This window comes from Necator americanus, chromosome III (genome assembly GCF_031761385.1).
Source record: "Necator americanus strain Aroian chromosome III, whole genome shotgun sequence".
Classification (NCBI taxonomy): Eukaryota; Metazoa; Nematoda; class Chromadorea; order Rhabditida; family Ancylostomatidae; genus Necator; species Necator americanus.
In genome coordinates, this window is record NC_087373.1 from 3,319,033 (window position 1) to 3,342,397 (window position 23,365).

The following is a 23,365-nucleotide window of genomic DNA, read 5'->3' on the forward strand; positions in this document are numbered from 1 at the left end:
ATTCTGTTTTTTCTACTTAGAAATGTTGCATTGCGCTCGCTTGATTCACGACGAATCCCAGAACGAATCATCTTTGTCCTTGGACGCCATTGTTTTGTCTCACTGGACTCATTTATTGCAGAAATATTGTAAAAAGAAATCTACTATTTTTCCGACGGATTGAGATAGACAAACTCTCAACATTTTTACGTGATAGTATTTAATCACTTGAAACGACAAATACTACAACGGTTTCGTATCTGTTGCAAAAATAGCACCTACAATTATAATAGAAAAATAAAAAAAATGATTGAGTTCTTGGATCATTGGAACCGACGTTGCAAGATTTGAGCCTCAAGGCCTAACAGAGGTTCTGAGAAGACTAGGAGTAGGCTTAATTCTGTTTTGTAAAATAGAATTACACCCGGCTACGCTTACGTTTGCTAAGGCTGTCCGTAGAGTTCAGAGTCGCGCGGGTGTGCGGTTTGGCGGCTCTGCGGTTTTGGTGGTTATTGAGCGCACTGTTGTGAGTAGTCAATAACCATTAAAACCGTAGACCCGCCGAACCGCGCAGCATAGATGCGATAGTCGGAGCCGGTGCTCTGACTCCCTTCACTTTTGAACGGTTGGCGAAATCACCCCTTTCACTTTTGGGCGGTTTGCGGAAGGACCCCCTTCACTTGAACTGCACCCCATGAGCTAAACCCCCTTCACCTGAGGAAGGTCCGGCTTCTCCTTATAGTACCCATGCCGCGCAGTCGCGCGTCTCTGAACTCTGCGGCCAGCCTAAGCCAAAGCAACGACCTCTACACGTTAAATCTACTCAGAAACTGAAATTTGCTGCAAATTTTTCCTTATTTTGTTTTGGTTCTCATTAGGATCATTAGTTGTTTCTTATATAAACAGAGAAATTGTGTTTCTCTTCTAATCAAAAGCTATAGCACCACATACTACTGTTAAGCTATATTCTCTCAGTTTAATACGCTGAGAACACGACACACCGATAATCACACGTTGTTGTGGTTGTGAGAAAATGCGGCTCAAAAGTGACGCATTCATCTGAATTATTCCGAATAAGAAGCGAGGAGCAAAGATGGATGTAGTAAAGGAGTTCTAAAGGACCAAACACAAACCAAATAAAAACACTACCACCACTAGGCACAGTACAACCTACCGGTGGGTCGCGCGAAGGGAATAGAGAAGGCCGCAGAGGTTCCTGGCGCGGAAAGGTGAGAAGTTTGCGCGATCGTCATCGTTTAAAACCTTTCATGAGACTGTTGTTATTTAAAGACAGCCTATCACAATTTAGAAGTGGTACGGAACTCACAGGGAAAGCGTAGAGTACGGATAATAGATTGCGGAACCCAGCGTTGTTTTGCTCACCTTTCCCTAACCTTCGTTTTAAAAAAAGCGGTATAAAAGACGTCGTTTTTTCAAGACGATTTCAGTTGCAACCATTGTGTGCGCGCCACATCCAGGTGCGAGCCACATCCAAGTGCGAGCGGTCAAAGATCTTCCCATCATCCTATCCAAGTGAGACAAATGAATGAGCTGCTGAGGATCGAAACGTGTACGTAGAGGCGTGTTCTAACGTACTTCGTAAGAACTGAAGAGGGTTCCACGCCATTTGTTTTGTCAATTAGGGAAAAAATCAGCGAAACCACGCTGTATTCCGCAATCTAGCACCCAAACTCTACGCTTTCGTTGTGGGTGCCGCACCACGTCAAAATCGTTATACGTTGCCTTTAAGTGTGTAGCGCTCAGCAATGGCTCGGCTATGACGTATGGTAAGGATCAAGAAAGAGAGATCAATCTTCTAAACAATCCCAATGTTCCTAGGTTTTAATACTTTCGGATTTTTTCTCCATAAGGCTCAAAATCAGAAAATTTTGAAAGCCTTCGGAAGAGAACCATCCTAAAAATTTATTATTTACTCCTTTCTGGATCACTTATGGATCGCCGCGATGCAAATATTGAACCGATGCAAGTCACACTGAAGCTAGCGCATCACGAAATTGACGGAAGTGTAGGAACCTGATCGAAACGTAGAGTTCGGCGGGTAGATTACGAATATGAGTGTGGTCCCGCTCAATTCTCCCTAATCGTCTTGGAAAACGGCATGGGAAACGTTCTTTTGTTCCTAAGAGGTAAGTTGGAATGCGCCACTCTCGTGAACGCGCCGCATCCACAGCGAGCGGTCGGAAAGCAATGAAGTCTTCTCTTCTCATTCATGTGAAAGCAATTAATAGACTCCTAGGGAACCGTAGAATTAGGAAGGGGCCTCGTTTTAACGTACCATCCTAGAGGAGAATGCCGTTTCGACGCGGTTTTTAGGACCATTAGGGAAAATTGAACGAAGACACGCGGATATTTGTATTCTACATTTCAAACTTTGTGTTTCCCATCAGATTTCCACACTTCATCAATTTCGTTATGCGGTGCCTTTTAGTACAGTAATTTTGCGGCAATTATAGTACAATTCATTTGTAAAATTGCACTTCTACGGATGTATAATAGTGTTCCTACTATAATTTTCTCTATTATCTGTCAGCTCTAATAAAGAGACTATTTATTCATAGTATAGCATCCGCATTCATGTAGTGCAAGCCAAATCTCTACACAAGTAGGACCTCTTCACTGAACTGATATCTTTCAGCAATCAGCCGTGTAGCGTCCCTTTAGTCTTGCATCGTCAGAGATCTTATTCTCATCCTCGGAAATCCCAATCCTCCACCATTCAAGAGTATGTCCTCTGTTTTTGTATCGTCTTGAAAGCGCCCTTCGGCCACTACTCGACCGTAACATCAGTTGCACGAATCACTCAAACCACGATAGTTTTGCTAGTATTATGGTGGTTCAATAATTGTTTTCTTTGATAGAGCCGGACACGAGGTTGTTATAATCCTTTATTCGTGGCTAACGTTTCGGCAATATCGCCTTCTTCATTGCCTGAAAGGGTGAATTCGAACGTGATTAATCCGATCAAACGCCTTATCCGCCCAACAAAGAAAGTCCTACGTTAACCGTTGGGCCTCATAGCTACCAGTAGAAGATAACAACATCGTACCTTAGGATCAGCTGACTATCCTGCCACTACTAGATACCTGTTGTGAGGTGACTAGCGCAATCAAATATCAGCCTTAAATAGGGCGTGAGTTCCCGCGTAATGCAGAGGCATTCCTCCTTGCGATTCGCGCCGCAATGCTAGGTTCGCGCGCCAAAATCGTGATCTTAACTTCAAAATCTTCTCCGTTATGACGCCGCACCCTGTGACCACCTAATGCAGTGGAGTCATATGATTTCCTTTTGCCGTCCAGGTGTTCTTTGATTCGAATACATAGTGGTCTAGCTGTTTCTCCTATGTATTCGTCACCACACTGTACACAGGAAATCATATAAACAACACATGAACTCATGCAATCACCCTCGTTGTTATCCGGGCATATTTTGCACTCCAGTGTCGTGCAAATACGATCATATAGGCGATTCCGAATGAGTATTTGCTTAAGGTTACTAGGGGGGAGCTCCACGATGGCAACAGATTCTTCAAGTTTAGCTTTCCTCAGACACCGCCGAATGGCAGCGCTAACCTCATCGGAAATAAACGGTACACAAAAGGGTACTTTCTCCATACCAGATTTGTCTCGGGTTTGTGCTCTTTTTATGATAGGCCGCATAGGTGTGTAGCCCTTACTGACCGCAATTTTCCTAGCAAGCTCGATAGATTCTCGTCTTTCCTCTCTTCCAGTGCAAACGGAGGTGGCCGTCCGAAACATATTTCGTACTACCGACCTTTTAACTTGTGGTGGTGTTACCTATTATGGTGGTGTTCTTTTCTAATGACAGATGGTTTGATTCATCGATAGGTACCGTTCTGAAGCCACCGAAACAGAAAAAAAAGTCTCGCTTTGGCTATTAGATGCATAATAAAAGTATAATTAAAGGCAATAAAATGCTAAAAGTATGAATGTATTTTTTTCCTCATGTGTTGCACCAATGAACAATTATAATAATGACCTTATTAAGGGAATGATTCTAATAGTCTTATCACAATCACATCACTTATACAGAAAAACCACACCTGAAGCCTTGTCCCAAAGCTTGCGTAGCTGTCAACGGGTTTTTTTTTAAATTAAGAATCTCAGTTACTTAAATCCCGCGTCTTCCTTGGTCATGCGGGCATCGTTCCCAGTCGTTATCTTCTCTCGTAGTCGTCATCCAAGATTTTGTGTTTAAGTTTTTGTGTGATGTTGATGAGGTGCTGGAACCATATCCAGTTGAGCTCTAAGCCAGTCTATCCACGCACTAGCCCATCTCGTTGGCGGCCTCTTTCGAGGGCGTTAAGTATCGCTTTATATCCACTCCAACGTTTTTTTATTCCTTACGTTACCCACCCTTTCAATATGTGAGTAACCCATTTATACTGCCTTTCGATTTGTATTCTGGTTGAGTTGCGAAGGGGAGACATTCCTCTTAGGTCGGAGCTGCGAAGACTGGCTAGCTGTTGTGCGCTACGGTTAAACTTCAGAAGACATCTCCCAAAAGCCTATGTAAGTAGTAAGTAGCTCCTCAAACGTGGGAATGGTGTTTGCCCCATCTCCGCGGCGTAACAGAGCGCCGGAACAACTGTCCAGACGAAGAAATGGTCACAAACTTCTTGGCTCTTGGTCACTTGGTCCGTAGCTTCCCTGACGCGGTGCGAACATTGTCACATCTGCTCTGACCGTTCTGTTATGTTCTTTCTTTCAAAAATAGATATCATAAATAATAGTTAAGGAAGAGTTTACAAGAGTACCACTGCAAAGTCAACCTCTATTTTGATAACTGGGATACTTGATTCGATTTCTATAAAAGCATTCTAATTCGATTGTTATTTTTAGGACATCTATTGTATTTGTTTATTGGGATAATTTTAAAAAAGGTAGAATTAAAAAGCTACTAGGATGAAAAATAAACTTTTTGCGCAGAAAAGCAAACAGTGATAAATATGAGTATTGCGATACAGGGCCATAAAAATTGAATATGGTTGCGATCTAATAGTATCTAGAACTAACTGCAAACAAATGAGGTCTCAATATTTCTCCTATGTAGTAAACAGTGATTGAGAGCCCGGAGGGTATTAAGAGTGAAGTCATAGATGCGATAGTCGGAGCCGGTGCTCTGATCTCCTTCGCTTTTGGACGGCTATCGAAAGGACCCCCTTCACTTGAGCTGCACCCCATGAGCTGAACACCCTTCACCTGAGGATGGTCCGGCTTCTCCCTATTGCACCTATGAGTGAAGCAGTATTTGAACAAAGTAAAATGGACCCAAACCAATATTAATACTATTGTTGCCTCTATAATCCAGTTTTCTCATGACATACTAGAGTTTGCGCGGTATTTTTTGTCCACAGTTGATCCTCTAATTATGAACCCAGTTGTATTCCATTACCTTCCAACTCTCATATTCGTCCGCACCTGTTTTCTGAACAAGGATTGATGACGCAGTTTTCTCTCGAATACCTCATTACACACGATCGCTGCTGCCTACGAGTACTACTATAAGATTTGCATAATAACATAACCTCGCCCATTTTCAGGAATCAATCTGTGCATACATCAAATTCCTTAGTTCCTTCGACCTTTAGAAAATTGGTATATATTATATGACTAACTAGGAGTGAAAAAATAGCTGTATACTCATAATAAAACTAGAAACTGAGCGAACACAGAAGAAATCTGAAGGAACATCTACAAATAATAAGTCAATACCATTGACTTTAAGAGAACACAAAAAAAAAATTGAATTTTCTTACTAGTACTAGGAGAGGAAGAATGGTTTGATGAAATAAAATTGCGTCAACAAAGCTTGAACACAGAAACTTCACGAAAAGAATATGATGTATCTTCTACATAGATCTGAATAGTCACGTAGTGATTATTTCTCACTTTTCAAATTCATAAATATGAAGAAAAGTACCGTTAAACTACGGGTGGATTTCGAGGTATAGCACTACAGTTGCAGTCTCAAATACTTGGATACTTTTGTTCGTTCCCTAACTTCTTATTCAGATTCTTATTTTCATTTTTTGAATTCTTATCTGACTTTCTAGTGCATTCACCTTCATCACCTCCCATTGTTCTTCGAACTGGTCGAACGGGCGCCAGTAATTCTTCCATTTGTCCAGATTTTAAAATTATAATCGTTTCACAGCAATTTAGTAAATTAAAATCAGTTAACTAGTGAATTACTACTACTTCTCCTTCAGTTGATTCTTTCTGCTACTGATCATCCAAAAATGTGCGAAAAACGCAACGCCTCCTACGGTATGTCCGTAGATGCACGGTATGTATCTTAGGGACACAAGTCCGGTAGATGGTCTAATGACAATACCGACTATACGGCTGTGTTTGGGTGTCGGTCTGCTGAGTATGGAGATATATCAAGATATTTCTTGCTAAATGGTAAGTAGAAAACAGCGGAAAGAATAATACTTTATGCGTATTGAAAGTTAAGTGATGACTACTTAATTACTAGTACATTTATGTGAAGCGAACTACAAAATGTCTTGAAATTCCTAGAAATTCGCCTATGGCTTACAGTTATTGTCTTTGGAAAGACTTTTTTGAAATCCAAAAGCCATAGGGCGAAACTCTCATGTTATTTGGTGATTGGTAGTTTTCATGAAGTGAAAACAGGTAGGAATTGCACATGTAATCCATACTTTAGCAATCATAACTTGATTATGTCATTCTAATGAAAGGATAACTTTTTGTTCTAATGAGTAATATTCAACCTTTACCATTACTCTTTACTTTCTAATTAAAAAGGATAAAGTCTGTTCACGTCTAATCCACTTGGGATGCGCCAACGCCTTTTACTGGAGGTCGTAATCGTTGAGGTTTTGTAACGCCTGTTGCCCTATATTATAACTTCCGTGTGCAAACCGATGATGAAGTCAGAATTTTAACTTTCTAACACCTCTTCAAATATTCCTGTATTTACTCTTTCATTTTCCAGAAATTCCACGCCCCACTACGTCCTACCTCGTTAGCTCAATGTTCTCTTTACTTTCTTACAAGTAGCTGTCGCCATGTCACGCCAAAAAAACACCACAAATGGTTTCATTAGGATGGGCGGGGCTTAATTATCATAGCGGGTCTAAGGTATACCGCTCCTTTGCTACTGACAGCTACATCGGCAGCACTTTCTTAGCCGTGAGTTACTAACGACTCTTTTCAATCTCACATAGAGTATTCAATGCCATCCTCGAGAACGTATTGTGAGCGTATATCATTTTCACTTTGCTGATGACATCGTTCTTATAACACCAAATATCGTCGTAGCAAACGAGTTCTGAACACTTTCAACGAAGTGTGCGAAAGGATTAGTAGAACACCATTTTGGAAATCATGTCGCCTATCGTGACAAGTCCAAAAATTAGTACTTCATTCTTCAAAGGCATCACCAACCAATCTAGGGTGGTGCGGGTTTCAGGCGGGTTATGCCCATACTTGGATTTCAGGTGGAGTATTCGTATACGGGATCGTAGATTATTGAGAGGAGGGTGATTCCGTCCACTTCTTCCTAATTGCCGTAAAAAATGGCCCGGAAGATACGGCTTCAAGCGTTTCGCCGCGCTACTTTCCACACGAGTTCGATTGAAGCGCTCCAGCCTTGTGCACGCACCGCATCTTCAGGGCCGTTTTTTTACGGCAATTAGTAAGAAATGGACGGAATCACCATTCTCTCCATAATCTACGACTCCGTATAGGCATAACCCACCTGAAACCCGCACCACCCTGCTTCGTGGGATGATGCCTTTAATTTTTGGGACATTTTGACCTACACAGAGTCTTTGTCGTAAACAACAGCACTAGTCCACCCTCGATTTTCAGTCAGCGTACCCATATGTCTGTTATGTCGGCACGCTATTGAAGGTGGTGTATGCATGGTTGGGTGAGGCGGATACATCTGACATTCTAATTGCAACTGTGGCTAAAATGAGCTATGGCCGTGGAGGTTGATATTTTTTAAGTTATTCGGAAAAGTGTCAAAATGATGTGTTACTTTCTTGCTTCCACAAAATTTGCACTAATGCTGTTTTTCGCTTTTCCATTATATTGAAAATGTAACATAATGTCCCCTGGTATGAAGTAATTAGTATTTATTGTTCTTTGCTTTTGTATATTGGTCTTACGATCATTTCCTCTATCGCTAACAATCACAAAGATTTTCCGCGAGTGTTTATAGTATCTAACTCGCAACATTAATGTTTAATAGCACGTTTAAAGTAAACATATCAGAAAATGTTGGGACCTTTCCACGAATAAATCGAGGAAGGGTGTATGGTTCACGAGAATTAGCGTTATCACGCTTAATTCTACCTAATTATCCAGAAAAGAGTTGTGAAACTACCTATTACGCGACTGGATGCAGGCAATTTCCCAACGTACGCAACTCGACTAATATAACCCAAATAAACCACAGAAGCTGCTCCACCCACACATGACGCGTTGCGCACACCACTTCCCCAATTAAAAAAAACACCCCGTAAAAAGTTGCATCGGAGACCTGGGATCACACAAATTCGTGTTTCGCATGAATTTTTCTGGACAAACAGAAATAGCGAAAAAGATTGGAAAACTTAGAAACACTCACTGAACAAGGCTCATGAATAATGCGACCTCCAATTGCCACCAAACTTTACCATATTATTTTGAGGGATGTGAAGGTGGCGTAGCTGAAAAATAATTATAATATATATTCAATATTAAATAGAAAGGTAATTGAGGGCGAAATAATAACACTTCCTACCGAAGTCCCTTCTAAAAGTACTATAGAAAAACTCCAACAATTTTCGTGTTCAATTACGACGATAGTATATTAACAGCTATCATAATGGTTAATAATAATAATAATAATAACAATAATAATAATAATAAATAATAATAATCCAAGAAAAAAAAAGTATCAAAGGTTTCGTCTATAAAGGGTACCAAACCAAGTGTGTTAGCAATGACGGAACTAGGCTCACTTCGTCGCTGAACCCAAACAGAATTACATTTCCATGCACATAAATTTAACTGAAACTAAAGTTACTACTTTGAAATTTGACAATATCCAAAGATCATGGCCGTGTTGACTCAACCACGTACCAGCACAGCTATCTGTAGGTCTGGAAGCCAAGGAAAATCCTCTTACGCAGGAGTCTTTTGGACATAATCCTATCCGTATTCTTCACTGTACAATCTCTGTTCTCGTATGATCTTCTGCATTTGTGTTCTCTGATATAATTTACTCATTCAATTATTTGTTAGCAGAAAAAAATTACTTTTTTAGTGGGTAGAACATTAATATAGTCGGGTTAAAACGACATGAAGCTAGGTGTAGTTGTGTAAGCGGCTGCCCTCCACCGCAGTGCTTCGAATACCACCGCTTGCGCAACTGCACTATGCTTCATGGCTTCGTTTTCACTTGACTATACCCACTAAAAATCCTTAATCTAACTCTGCTCACTCACTCATTTTTTTCCTGTAACAATAAAATTCCGCTCCCCTTTGTTACAATGAAAAAGATTAGGGGCGGGGCCACACCTTTATTTTCTTTCCTCTCGGGAGTGTACAAATAAAATAGTAGGCATGATGAGCTGACAAGGATTTGCGTTTCCTGCGGACTCCGCCCACCGGTCAACACAATCTACGTCAATGAATAACAAATTCTGATTGGCTTCCATACAGTTTACTTTATTATTTCTTATCCTAATGGAAACCGTAGTAATTCTTATGACCTGAGAGCAACTGTAATCATATTTGTAAGAGAGATGGCTAATTTCCAAACTTACTGCATGTCCACTTAAAAATTCCTCAAAATTCATCTCATTTTATGTCGATCAACATCCATTTATTTACTGGTTAGGTAATAAACCAAAACTTTTCGTGGAAAAGTTCGACAATCCCGACAAGAAAACAAAAAAAAATCCAGACATTCCTCGGATAATTTCTCTGATCCAACGAGTAACCTTTTGGAAATTGATTAACAGCATCTCTTGTTTTGTTGATTGATACTCTTCGTAGGCATGTAGGAGCTGGTACTTATGTTTGCCCGAGCGACCGCGATGCGCGTTCAATTGCTTAATATTTTAGGGTCATTTTAGAGTGATGCATCGATCGTGGCTGATTCTGGCAACGTTTTTCTTTTCACTACTGGTTGTCACCGCTTTTGACGGTACAGTCATCAATTTTGGCGAAGCGCTCAGCAACTTGCAACGAAGCTATCCAAGTAAGTAAGAATCGCAAAGTACAATGTTCTTTGGGATATAATTGTTGTATTACAAAGAGATGGAAGGTAAGTTATGCCAAAGCAATGGAAACCGAGTCCAAAAAAAAATAGTTCGAGCATTTGAACATTTCTGATTAGAGCAATCGATTGAAAATCCAACTCTCCGTTCAAAGACTTGTATTTCAGTAATTATTCATATTTCAGAGCATCACTTCCCCGTCGTGCGCGCTCAACGATTTTACTATCCTATTGCGGAGGTGAACCGGTATTGAGCACAGCTCCTCGGTGAAGAGATTGTAATAAACGTTCTACGTCATCATAAACAACAACGTTTGTGTGAATGTGTTGTTATTCTCATATGTAAACTTCTTTGATAGAAAAAGATAGTTTTGATGAAGTTAGAACGAAAGGTAAATAACCTCACACAGTATGTACAGTTGGACTAGTACTGTTCTTTGTTTCACTACGTTACCATTCTTACGACTACTACAGACTACATGACTAAATGTGGCTATAGGCATACACTGTGTAGGGTATCACAGCATATTAAAGGCATCACCCCACGAATCTGGGGTGGTACGAATTTCAGGGGGAGTATTCGTTTACGGGATAGTAGATTATGGAGAGTTGTGGGATTCCGTCCATTTCTTGCTAATTGGCGTAAAAAAAACGGCCTGGAAGATGCGGCGTGTGCACACGGCTGGCGCACTCCAATCGAACTCATTGTAGGAAATAGCGCGCCGGAACGCTCGAAGCCGTATCTTCCGGGCCGTTTTTCACGGCATTTATGAAGAAATGGTCGGAATCACCCCCCTCTCCTTAATCTACCATCCTTTATACGACTACTCCACCTGGAATCCGCACCGTCTCAGATTCGTGGGGTGATGCCTTTAAGGGGCAGCATACCATGGACCTGACGTGGTGAAGGAATCCACAGGAAAAGTTAGAACACGCCGTTTTGTTATGAAGATTAGAGAGAGATGAGCGAAACCACCCCAGATCCCGCAATATGCAACCTTATCTCTAGCTTTTTCCGCGAACTCCTTCAATAACTCAGATTCGTGATATGCTGCCTTTAAGGGATTTTACTGGTACAACGAAACAAGTGGATAAAGTGTCTGACTTATCAATCCGCTTGAGAAGCAGCCATAGATGCGATAGTCGGAGCCGGTGCTCAGAGCTCCTTCACTTTTGGACGATTGGCGGAAGGACTTGCTTCATTTGTGGACGATTTGCAAAGGGATCCTCATCACTTGAGCTGAACTCCATGAGCTAGACCCCCTTCATCTGAAGAGAGTCCGGCTCCTCCCTATCGCACCTATAGATACACCAACGGGTTCGACATCAAGTAAAAGTCGTTTGAGGTTTCTAACAACGCGCATACAATGACTATAGAATGATTTGCACGGATCAGCCAATGTATCAAGTCAGTGTTTTTTATCCTTCCACACGAATCGTAAAAATTTATAGATTCGGAATGAATGAAAAGCTTAGTTGGCTCTAGGGCGGTTTCGAATCATAGTTCGAACGGTCATAACCACACCTCTTACCAACCCATTGATTGAAAAAGAAACTTGAAAACAATGCATAAGAAAAAATAAAATAAGCGACTACCTTGTTGATGGCAGAACTGATTTACAGCAATCGAATTCCATTCCAGTAGGAGGTTAATGTGAAAAAAGTTCCTCTTCGTTGAAAAAAACGGACACTTCATGTCAGCGACGCTCTTGATTGATACTCGGAGAAAGACGCATTTAACGGGATAAAAATAAACGTGTCTCAGAATAGCTTCATTACAAATGGATTGAAACAGAATTGCCGACATCTAAAGTTCATAAGTAACACGTGTTTAAATGAGAAACGGTGTAAATCTGAAATGAAATTTATCACGTATGCGACGCAAGTGCTTACATTTTTGAACACGATATGTTATTGATTGGAACAGGAGAGAAATTAGAGATTATGGTCAGTGCTGAATGTGTGGAACCACTCCTAGCAATGCATAGATAAATTCTATCCATCCTCATTTAAGAATTGTTCCAGATTTCTCCTTGTTTTCCTTTCAGATACTAATTAATGGTTCAAACAAAGAACTAATTTATAAAATTCTACAAAATATGCATTTACGAGGTCCCCTGAAATATTTCAGCACAGTCGCCAACGAATGTGTTCAATTTCGACAAAAGGAATGCATCCACTACTAGACAGCAGGACAGAGGTTAGAAAGGGTTTGTGTCAAGAAAAGTAAGAGAATGTCTTAAGGGTGAAGGAAATTTAGGAAATTTGCAACTACTAAAAAGAAAACCGAAAAGGGAAAAACTGCTTTTAAACTATCTGAGGAACATTTGTCACTTGAGTTCATCCCCTCAAGGCAATTAAAAGTAAATAGTGCTTAAATATCAATGCAAACCTTGTTTTTAGTTACCAACTTCATTTTCCGTAACAGGGATCTCTTTTATCATGCGAACAATATAACATTAAAAGCAGAAGTTTAACGGCGTCCGGATCCCCGTCGAACAGCAGTAGCATTGACACCATCTTGGTTAGATGACATCACAGTAAATGTGCCTTGTGAACGGATCCACTGGTCCATGATTACTAAACGGGAAGTAGTATTTTGAAGGATTTCAATCCCATCTGTCTAGGAACTCCTCGGGGTTCCCTTTAATATAGTCGGATCAAAACGACATGAAGCACGGTGCAGTTGCGTAAGCGGCTGCGTTCGAAGCAGCGCGGTGGAGCGTAGCGGCTGGAATCGAGGTGGGACCATTGCGAACTGCAGCAATGAATCGTGGTAACAGGGGTCCTCAATCAATCTTAAGTGCTACGCTTCATCGCACCGCTTCAAGCGCAATCGCTTACGGAACTAAACCGTGCTTCATTTCGTTCGGACTCTGCCATAGATTCAAAATTTTCCCTTTTCCCCGTGCCACCATGTATGAGAACGTACTCATCGATCACACCATATCGGAAGAGAATCGTATAACGCCTAGCGGAATTAGTTCGATGTTGTCCTTGTGATAGAAACTATTTCCTTCGTTCCTTAGGTTTGCGTAAGTGACCGGGATGCGTCCGCTGCAATACACTCAGAAGTTTTTCTGCTTCACCAACACTCTCACTGCTCTACGCCGTGCATCGATCAAGCCCGAATCATAATCATTCGATCGAACTCGAGTGCTACCGCTTAGACTTGGTATTCCAACAAGTTTTTGAGAAATCCACCTTTTCAAAGAAAGAAAATGAAGAGAAAAAGGACGAAAGTCACAGGGTGCACCAATTCCGAAAAATCTGCCTAGTTTAGGAAGTAGCAAGTTCTTTTACAAGCTGAAAAAATAAGTCCAATAACAACAAACAACTGAAAATCCTGAACAGTTACAGAAATAGTGGCGGCGACATCACCGGCACGTGAATAATAACGCGCTCCACTAGAGCCGTGCAGAATGTCATCCGACAGTTTCATGGACTCGCTGTTTTTTCTTCTTGTTCGAGAAGTCAATAGTCAATATTGGATCATACTGTTTTTTTTTTGTTGTTAATATCGCATGGTATATACATTTTAGACTACCGTAGATGTTCAATAAGATTTCTTCTTAATTTCATTAGTGTTCTTTTGCTGGACTAACACCTCTTTCGTTTTTTTTCTCCTGTGGTTGACTTCATTTTGTGGCATTTTCCTGTAAAAGAACTTCATCGGTTCTGGTTTTTTAACTTTAGGCTTTCGATCTCGCTCTTTCACCCGCTTAGCATATATTTTTTCGGGAAATTCCTTCATTGAAGCTTAAACATAGATTCTGTTTTAATTTTGAATTTATACCGAACGTATTGTATTGTTCCCTTTTAAAAGGTCTCATAATAATCTTCTAATGATCTGTTGCTACTCTTAGCTCATATGTCTTGGCTGTTCCATGCAACATACATTACTGAATGTTTATTCGCGCGCGGAATTTCTTCACAATTTTTGTGTATCACCATTATGAGTAGTTCTCTTTCCGTTCACTACATTTGCTTAGCTTACATACGTGTTTTAAGTCCTTATATTTCAGAATAAAGCGACGCGCCAATGGCTGCGTATGCTTTGGGGCCAAAGTCTGTTGACTTTGACAAAGTATGGGGAAATTTGCAACCTTCCGTAATTGAGATCATGAATTTACATCCGATGACCAAAAAGGATTGGGATGACAAGTTTCAGTGAGTGATCTTTATTTCCGTTCTCTTTTCTTGTGAAATGTTTCTCTGTGGTTTTTCTTTTCTAAAAGTAAAGGTAATCTCAACTCTTCCACCATTTTTAATTGTTAACATGCAAGTAGGGCCCGTTCCTAACCACTGTATATCGTTTAGTGGCCGAATCATCTAAAATTGTCAAAGCTCATTTTCGAACAGCGTAACGGACTATTTTTTTAAACAAAAATCATGCATAAAATTTTCCCTTTTATCGGTAGATATCATCCTTCGTCTTGAAATGATGAGATTTCTCATGTTCACGACAGTTTCATCTCGCTTCTGGAGAAATCACTTCTCATCATATGCAGAAGTCCCTTGCAGAACCATGCTACTTGTTGTTGGGTAGAAGATGCAAACACACTTGTGGTTGCATCTTCATCTATTGCACCGGTAGTTCCACAGATATCCGATTGTTAACTAACGTTCCCTCAGTTGTCCGCAGCCAGTGAAATGCAACGTCATGCAGTAGTTCCACTCAACTGTTGTTATTATCTTCCACCAATCTCTTTAAAAATAATATGCGTAAAAGTAGTATGCGAATTTTTACATCTTGACGGACTATCATTTGTGTTTTTATCCCTGTACGTATACTTCGCTAACTATTCATATCCTTTTCTTTCTTTCTTTTGTTGTGTCATCATCGGAAACTTCCCCCCTCATAATACGAATTCCATACCCGAACTTGAAGCTGTCTAAGTAACAGAGACAAAAACAGCTTTTCGCAGGCGTGGACAAAATTACAACAAATGTATGATCGCATCTTGCGTGATGTCCCGTAGCGAGTTACGTAGGACTCGTTTAAAACTGTGAGAATATCGGGAAGTATCCGACTGGGTTGTCCATTGTTCCCAATTCAGATTTCTTTGTGCAGAGATGTTGTAAGCAGAAAAAGTCCAACTATAATGTAATTCTCTGCAGTGTTTGGTGCAAGCAATATACTTTTGTTTTCAGCTTTCGTTGCAATATTGCCACACATTCCAAGACTACCTTATTTCAGTGATGTATACGACATCTGTGTTGCTATCCCGGAGCCATTGAGTAGTCGTTTATACTCGTCCATGAGGAGATGCATAGAAACACATGTGAAAACTCTATACGAGGTTAAATATTTTCCCTTGCCATATTTTTTAGTGTTTTTCATAAAGCAGAATTATGTTAAATGTTTGAAAAGGCTAACTTACATTTTTATTATTCAAGTGTTGCATGTTTCTGCTATTAGTATTTTTATTACTAGATCTCGATAGATCGGCTTCTCCCTTGATTTTTTGGGGGAAAATATAGTTGTGGAAGATGGGCATTCAGTGGCACCCTTATTTTCCAACTCTCTATCTTACTTTTTTCTCTTAGTAACTTTAGTTTGTATGTCATAGATCCTCTAAAACTAATGCTTAGACCGTAGGGACGCGACTGATTTAATTATTTACTTCGAGAAATAAGGACGCAAGTGAGTGTCTTCTCCCCCCTCACCACCTATTTTACCTAAAAAGTCAAATTTATGAGGTAGTCTAATTCGCCACCGTAGAACTCGTTTGACACGTTTGGCAAAAACATCGCTTTTATCTTTCATTTTATTTGTTATTATATTGTTTGTATCGGCTAATTCAGAAAATAGCCACAGTCCCATCCGACGAGCTATTAAATCAGTACTACTCGATGTGGAAGATTTACTATAAAGGAGCAAACTACGTTCACCGCTTATTCGGGTATTTTTTCTTCGGTTGTGTTTAATTTATTGAGTGGTTTCTCTCGTAAAATGTCTCTGTTTTTATATCTATAATATAACTACTTTTCATCATATCGTCTTCAGATACCTCAATAATCAATTCGTTAAATCCAAACGATCTGTGGAAGGGGATGCTTACGCTAATTATGCTAGCTTTCTGCAGAAACCTGATGTGAAAGAAATTGGATGTGTGAGTTGTACAATTTTTCATTTCGCTTTATTAGCATCTCTCTTCGAGCTCATTCTTTTTTCGTTCTCCTTATTTACTCGAACTTGTTCATTTTCATCGTTTCTAGTTTCAATGTTTTCTTTTATTTCGGTTTTTTTTTTCTCTCTGATTTTCTCGAACATATCCTATCTTTGTAGTTGGCTATGGATATCTGGAAAGAACACCTGATAGAGCCTATTCTCGACAAACTGGTCAATCTACTTTTGGCCGCAATTGGACAGGATCGACTTGGAAACGTTCCACCGAACAAAGATGTCATAGCTGGAGTGATATCCTCTTTCCTGCAGGTAGTAAGAGTAACTTATACCGCAGCCTACTAACCTGTTACTTTTTCTTGTTGTTTGTTCAATCCGTTATAGTTTCTGTTTTTGAGACAATCTATGTACAGTTTGAATTCTGTTGCAGATTGAAGAGTTCGAATATTCGCCAAGTGAGCCGGTTGCTCTTGGTGTGAAACTGAATTACAGGGAGCCACCAAGAGAGTTTTATCAAGAGGCTTTCGAATCAAGGTAATCTATTCGTGATCATTTATTCAACGTTCTCACGAAAACACTTTTCCATGGTTAGATTTTGGAAACAAGTGGAATTGTGTCAGACGAATATTTCACGGTCCGACGTTCCTCTTTTATTCTAGGTTTTTGGCGTCAACTGAAGAGTACTACTCGGGTTTAGCGCAAAAACTTCTTGCGGACCTGACTTGCAGCAAATACATGGAAGCTGTAAGTCTCACTTTTTTCTCCGAGTTATATTCTTTCTTATTGCTTTTTATTTTTGATTTACACCTACTTTATTACTTCTTTTTGTTCTTCAAGGACAGACAGCAGATCATGAAGAGAAATTATACTTTCAGGTGATTGAAGCACTTGAAGCTGAGGAGCGGCGTTCCGCTACTTACGTCAGCCAGTCCAGTGTTTCAAAGGTGGTTGATGTCTTTCCTAAATTAGATTGATTATTTAGAGCTTTGAACTATACAGTTCAAGTCTTTAAATTTGTAATTTTACTGCATTTGTCTAGGAGTATTTAATAGCACATGATTTAGGTTATCCGACTGTGTCAAGATGTAATGATTAATGCACATAAAGACAAATTGCACGCGGTTTGTCATGAATTGATTACAAATGAGGAAAGAAAAGGTGTGCACCCATGGATTTTCCACAGAGATTAATTTTAAAAATATTTTCAAAACAGTTACTTTTCAGATTTGCGTAACATGTATCGGCTGTTGAAACCAATACCATCTGGGCTTCTTGTGATGGCCAAAGAGTTTGAGGACTACGTTCGCAAGAAAGGTCTTGATCTGATTTCGACAATTTCTGGAGAAAATGTCCCACAACAGTTTGTGGATAATGTATTGAAGGTTAGCGATTTTCATTTTAAAAATATTGGTTTGTTTTCGCACAACTTTAGCTTAATCGGCTGTTTGACATGTAGAAGAAGTTCTTTTCTGAGTTTATGGTGAAATTTTCATGGGATTTTTAAGGTTCATGAGAAATTCCATGCAATGAAAACTGAAGTGTTCATGGACGATGGTGACTTTGCAGGAGCTCTTGATAAGGTATCTCTTCAGCTGGATTCTTTTTCTTTTTATTTGGGAGGGGGTTACAGGTATTTGTTGCTCTTAAAGCAATTATTTGCCTCAACTTACTCAAGCTTTGTTAATTTGATATAGTTGGCCACCTCATCACGTCTTGTTTCCTATGAATATTTTCAGTTTTTGAATTTAAACATCTTTATTTTATTGAAATACGTGAATTTTTTAATTTATTGACTGCGTAGTTGACGGTTTTTCATGCTCACTTGTGGAATTCTGCTATTTAGGCACTACAAAGCGTTGTAAACGTGAAAGAAGGAAGTGGACCTCCTAAAGCCAGTGAAAGAGTACGTTCCATCTCATAGTTCACAGATTCTTAGGCAGTTCAAATTTCCTTTCGCAGAGTTCTCCTATCTTTTCAAAGAACTAAAGTATAATCGTCTTGTTTTAGTTGGCACGATATACGGATAATTTATTGCGTAAATCAGCAAAAGGAATGAGCGAGTCGGAAGTGGATCTGCAGTTGAGCAAGGCAATTGTCATTTTCCGGTACATTGAAGATAAAGACGTGTTCCAGAAGGTTTGTTAAATGATTCCCGATTTTTACTTTCGTCTTTTCTCTCTTGAAGTCGCCGATCTGACTGCCCTATTATGGGGCATCCAGTTCTTTATCGGTGCGAAAATCTGCGTTCATCGTTGCCAGTGTATCGTGGATCCGGAATGAGTTTATATGGGTGACCCGGAGGATAAAGAAAATGTAGTGATACTTGCATGATTAATTTGGCGGAGGATTGTTTCGAGAATACGAATGCTTTTTTTTTGCAAGTTCTGCTTGTTTTCAGTACTACTCAAAAATGTTGGCATCACGTCTCATTATGGGATTTTCTGTAGCAATGGATGCCGAAGAAGCTATGATTAACAAATTAAAGGTGGGTTTAGCCTCACTTTACGTTCAGACGAAAATTCCACTTTCTTGTAGCAAGCATGCGGCTACGAATTCACCAGCAAGTTATCGCGAATGTTCACAGACATTGGTTTGAGTAACGAGTTGGCCGATAAGTTTAATAAGGCGAGTGGACCATAATCATTAATAATTTTCACTTTTTGTCTTATTAACTGGTTCGCAATTTCTGAACTCCTCATATTTCAGCACCTTGAAAGTACGCACACGTCAGTGCAGGTGTCGATGCAACCGTTGGTGTTGCAAGCTGGATCATGGCCGCTTTCTGCTCCTCAAGGTAAGTGTTCTTCTTTGAGGATCCATTTGTGCCCTGTGTGACACTTCACATCAGTATTTAAATCCTCAACTCTACACAATGGTAAAGTATCCCTAACAGAAAATTATATTTTGGAAATAAAGTCACCACTACATTGATTCCGAGGTCAATTTATATTTAAAAAACATGTAAGGATGTAGGTAGTTTTATGAAGAAGGAAATTTTGTTAGTCGATATTCATTTTTGATCTACTCATTGATTCAAATAAAATAGATTAGAACCATGATGCGCCTGTATTTTTCTAAAGTATCGTTTCTTCTAAAAATTCCAATAACGTCGCAAATTTTGGAATGTGGATGATTACTACTTTTCCAAACAGTATTTTGAGAATATTGTTTTACTGTGTAACCAGAATTAGCTTACAGTGTAAAAATTGAGGTGTGACATTTCTTTAAAGGTTGAAAGAGGAGAACTTGGTCAAAAAAGTCCTGAGTTCCTTTGATCAGCATCCTATGAGTGTAGTAAACCCACTTTTCTTCAAATGTTCTTGTAGTAAAGCCTTTTGTTGATTATCAGAGAATAATTTCGTGCCGTGCTCATTTTTTCCGAAGTTGTACTCAACTTTGTATTCTCTCAATTCTTTAAGACGACCTTCGAAATCAAACATTTTTTAGCTGGATCCAACAACGGAAACTCGGATACAACTTCATTCATACTGCCAGCGATATTACAACCGTCCATATCAGAATTTGAGAAGTACTACATTGGAGCACATAATGGCAGGAAGCTCACATGGTTGTTCAACATGTCGCATGGTTCGTTTTCATGTGATTTCACATTTGTTTCTCTAGTTGAGATTCATTGATATAGATTTCCATGATTTTCACATCAATGTGCTCATTTGCCTTCCATATTTGTGATTGTAGGAGAGCTACGATTGACTTATCTGGACAAGCCTTATTTGATATCAATGAGTGTTCACCAAATGTCCGTGATCCTTTGTTTCCAAGACAAGGACACAATTTCCGTAAGTCCCTGTCCTGTCTAATCAGGGGATGTGATTCTACCTATTATTCTCTTATCTGTCTGTTTCATTTTTGCATTAATTTTCCTCCTGAGATTTACTTTTTTGAAATGTGTTCTTAAGTGCATTTCCATTAGGTTTCTGACATATCTGTGGCGACGGGTATATGCGGAGACACGCTGATTCGAAATGTTCGATCGATTTTGGATGCAAATATACTTACAACAACTAGTAAGGTAAGTCAAACAAAAGATATATTAATTCCGTCCTAGAATTCGTATGGAATTAACTCCTTTTCATGTAGTACTCGTTCAGATTGAATTGATGTTGTTATTCTTACTGCACTTGACGTAGTGGCTGGTCTTATCCTTATTATCAACGTTTAGGACTTGAATGAAACAGCAGAAATGTCATTGAACAAGACCCTGACATGTAAGCGACTGAGGTTCAGGCTAACAGCACCACAAATTATAAAAAACGCTGAGAAAGAGGCGGAATCTGTCAGCAATACGGTAGATTGGAATGTTTTTTTTTTCTGATTTATTCCTTGATTTTTTTGTTCTATCCTTTGAAGGTTACTCATGATCGCAAATATTATATGGAATGTGCAATTGTACGAATCATGAAAACAAGAAAAGTGTTGAAGCACAATGCTTTAATTAGTGAGGTATGAGTATTTACCAATAGTTTGTTCCTTAAGCATGCGTGTAGGCTTTTTAAGAATAAAAAAAGTGTTATGAGTGTTGTCCTCAAGTTTTCTTTGTAATAATTGAAGATATGAATCGTCTTGTTGATGTTAATGTTGATGTCCTCTTGTTACTTTCGGAATTTGTGGAGATATAAAATTAAAGCAATTTTAGCTACTCTTTCGAATATCAAATATTTTAAAACTTTGCTTTGAGGTTGTCGAACAAACCAGGAGCAGATTCACGCCGGATGTGGCATTTATCAAGAAGAGTATAGAGGATCTTATAGAAAAGTTGTACATTCAAAGGACAGACCAAAATGACGAATACCAATATCTTGCATGAGTAGGTTACTTTCGAGTCCCAATTTCAATATTCCTTTATATAGTGTAGTTTAAATTTTCCTCGTGATTTATTGGTTAGTAATATCTGTCTTTGATTCAATTTAAAGGCAGCATACCACGAATCCGAGGTGGTGCGGATTTCAGGTGGAGTATTCGTATACGCGGTTGTAGATTATGGAGACGGGGGTAGTTCCGCTCGTCTCTCCCTGCATCACTGTAAACAGCCGCCTCCAGAATGCTGTTTTGTACGACGCCATCTGTTGCAATGCTCCACCCCTTGCGTCGCCCTGTGATTCGTCGAAAATCAATTCGGACTGCCCGGATAGGCAGTAAGGGACGCTGCACGTGCAAGGGTGGCGCGCTGCAATAGAAGGCAAAACAGCATTCAGGGGCCGGCTGTTTGCAGTGATTCGGGGAGAGATGAGCGGAACCACCTCGGTCTCCATAATCTACGACCCCGTATACGGATGCTCAACCTGAAATACGTACCACCTCAGATTCGTGGTATGCTGCCTTTAATCAAATTTTGTTCCAGGTGTGCCAGCTGCGTGGTAGGAACATAGAGAGCCGTATGGGGCTTGACCTAGTTTTCGCAAAGTACAAATGTTCTTTCAATACTTATTGAATTTGGCTACCTATTTGTATATTAGTTGTTCTGAGCAGAAAACGTCGCCGTACACAGATCCAACTCAACAGATTGTTTTAAAAGTTTGTAAATATTAACTAAAAAATAACGTATGACCCGGTTCGATGCTCGGCGACATAATAGGGTAAGGATTAGGCTGATTTCTACATATAATACTAATACGTTGGTTGTATATTTATTAGCAATGTGTTTTATTACCGCTAACTGCAATGTGCCTTCCTCGTTATGATGGTGATTGACGGTGCTATACGGCTACTCCTTGTGTATGTGTTCGTTTCGAAAGGCATTTTAGTGAGCGGAGTATCAGCAGAGTTTGTTGTGTTTGAGTGAATGCTATGAATACCTCACACATGCAATAAATATTCAGTTTTTTTTTTTGAGGTTTTTGAAAAGATCTAATTCGAAAAGCTGATCAAGTATGTTCTGCAGGAGAGATGCTGCTGAGTCAACTTTCAAATTTTCCCATTAGGTAATGTTTATTAATCAAATAAACAAAAACTATGACTGTCACTTTTTCCTCCGCGGTACCGTGTTTTTTACAAATAAGATAGAAAGGACCGTTTCAAGGGTACGTTCAAACTTTTGAATTGAAGAAATCCGCGAGATAGCATCAGCATAAGATATTATATGGGGGGGGGATTGGATCGTATTCATGACAATACAAAAATTATGTGCTTAAAACTTTGGAGTATAACTTCAAATTTATACAATTAGTGACTAGGGACATGCTAATGACTTTGTCAGACTGTCAGAATGTCAGACTTTCTGGTGCCTCCTTTAAAGGATGTTTATAAGGGATCAAAGACAAAAGATATACATTTGGTGCCGTTCACGACCGTTGTGAACATATTTCTACATCATAGAGAAAGAAAATCGTTTTGATAATGAAAAAGTGTCTTCTGAACGTTATCACTAAATCATGTCATACTTTTTTTTATTATAAGTTGGCTCATTTCTTGATTTGTGACGGACCTGAGCCCCCGATGATAAAAGTTCATATTTTGGAGAAAAACTTGACAGAAATGAGAGGAAGGGAAGAAAAGCGTTCGAAAAAGAACGATTTTAGAATAAAGAGTTAGAACAAGTAACCTTTTGACTCATTTCTGGGCTGCTAAGAGGGAACTTCCTGGAGAGATGTGGGCCGATCCAAGATTTAGTCAAAGATGGTTGAGTAAATTACAGGTTTGTCATTAATAACAAATTAAAAAACAGAACATAAGCTAAAGTGGTAAAAGCTAGAACTACACTCGTAGGCAAATCGCATCCTAGGAATAATAGAGAACAAAAAAGCAAAAACAACGCCACAAACAACAACACCAGTATGTTCCGATGAAGCATCAAGACAATTCAACTACAAATTCATCAAGTTGAAAAAGAAATAAATATTAAAACATGAACACAAGAAATACCCTTTAGAATCCTTTAAAAACTACGATATGTATTGGTCACATAAAGGATTGGCTATCATAACACGGATTTTTTTTTATGGTCATTGAATTGCC

At 39.4% G+C, this 23,365-nt stretch overlaps 2 protein-coding genes across 3 annotated transcripts; both read left to right on the forward strand.

The window, feature by feature from the left end:
* Positions 1 to 7,079: 7,079 nt before the first annotated feature.
* Positions 7,080 to 10,514, forward strand: RB195_008479 (uncharacterized protein; the record flags this gene model as incomplete). Its single annotated transcript, XM_064195004.1, has 3 exons — positions 7,080 to 7,178; positions 10,107 to 10,242; positions 10,447 to 10,514. The coding sequence occupies 3 exons, from the start codon at positions 7,080 to 7,082 to the stop codon at positions 10,512 to 10,514; spliced, it is 303 nt and encodes a 100-aa protein (XP_064046149.1).
* A 3,788-nt stretch (positions 10,515 to 14,302) lies between these two features.
* Positions 14,303 to 21,780, forward strand: RB195_008480 (uncharacterized protein; the record flags this gene model as incomplete). 2 transcript variants are annotated; one of them, XM_064195006.1, is made up of 24 exons in its annotated part: positions 14,303 to 14,430; positions 15,461 to 15,563; positions 16,069 to 16,166; positions 16,271 to 16,376; positions 16,553 to 16,702; positions 16,821 to 16,924; positions 17,050 to 17,134; positions 17,266 to 17,334; positions 17,455 to 17,548; positions 17,615 to 17,772; positions 17,896 to 17,970; positions 18,234 to 18,293; positions 18,398 to 18,526; positions 18,789 to 18,875; positions 18,926 to 19,015; positions 19,097 to 19,184; positions 19,838 to 19,978; positions 20,090 to 20,190; positions 20,325 to 20,423; positions 20,574 to 20,699; positions 20,762 to 20,854; positions 21,090 to 21,144; positions 21,182 to 21,218; positions 21,753 to 21,780. In XM_064195006.1, the coding sequence occupies 24 exons, from the start codon at positions 14,303 to 14,305 to the stop codon at positions 21,778 to 21,780; spliced, it is 2,304 nt and encodes a 767-aa protein (XP_064046150.1). The 2 variants fall into 2 exon arrangements, with proteins under 2 accessions (XP_064046150.1, XP_064046151.1); XM_064195005.1 differs by lacking the exon at positions 21,753 to 21,780 and having other exon boundaries at positions 21,090 to 21,218.
* Between the last annotated feature and the right edge of the window lie 1,585 nt (positions 21,781 to 23,365).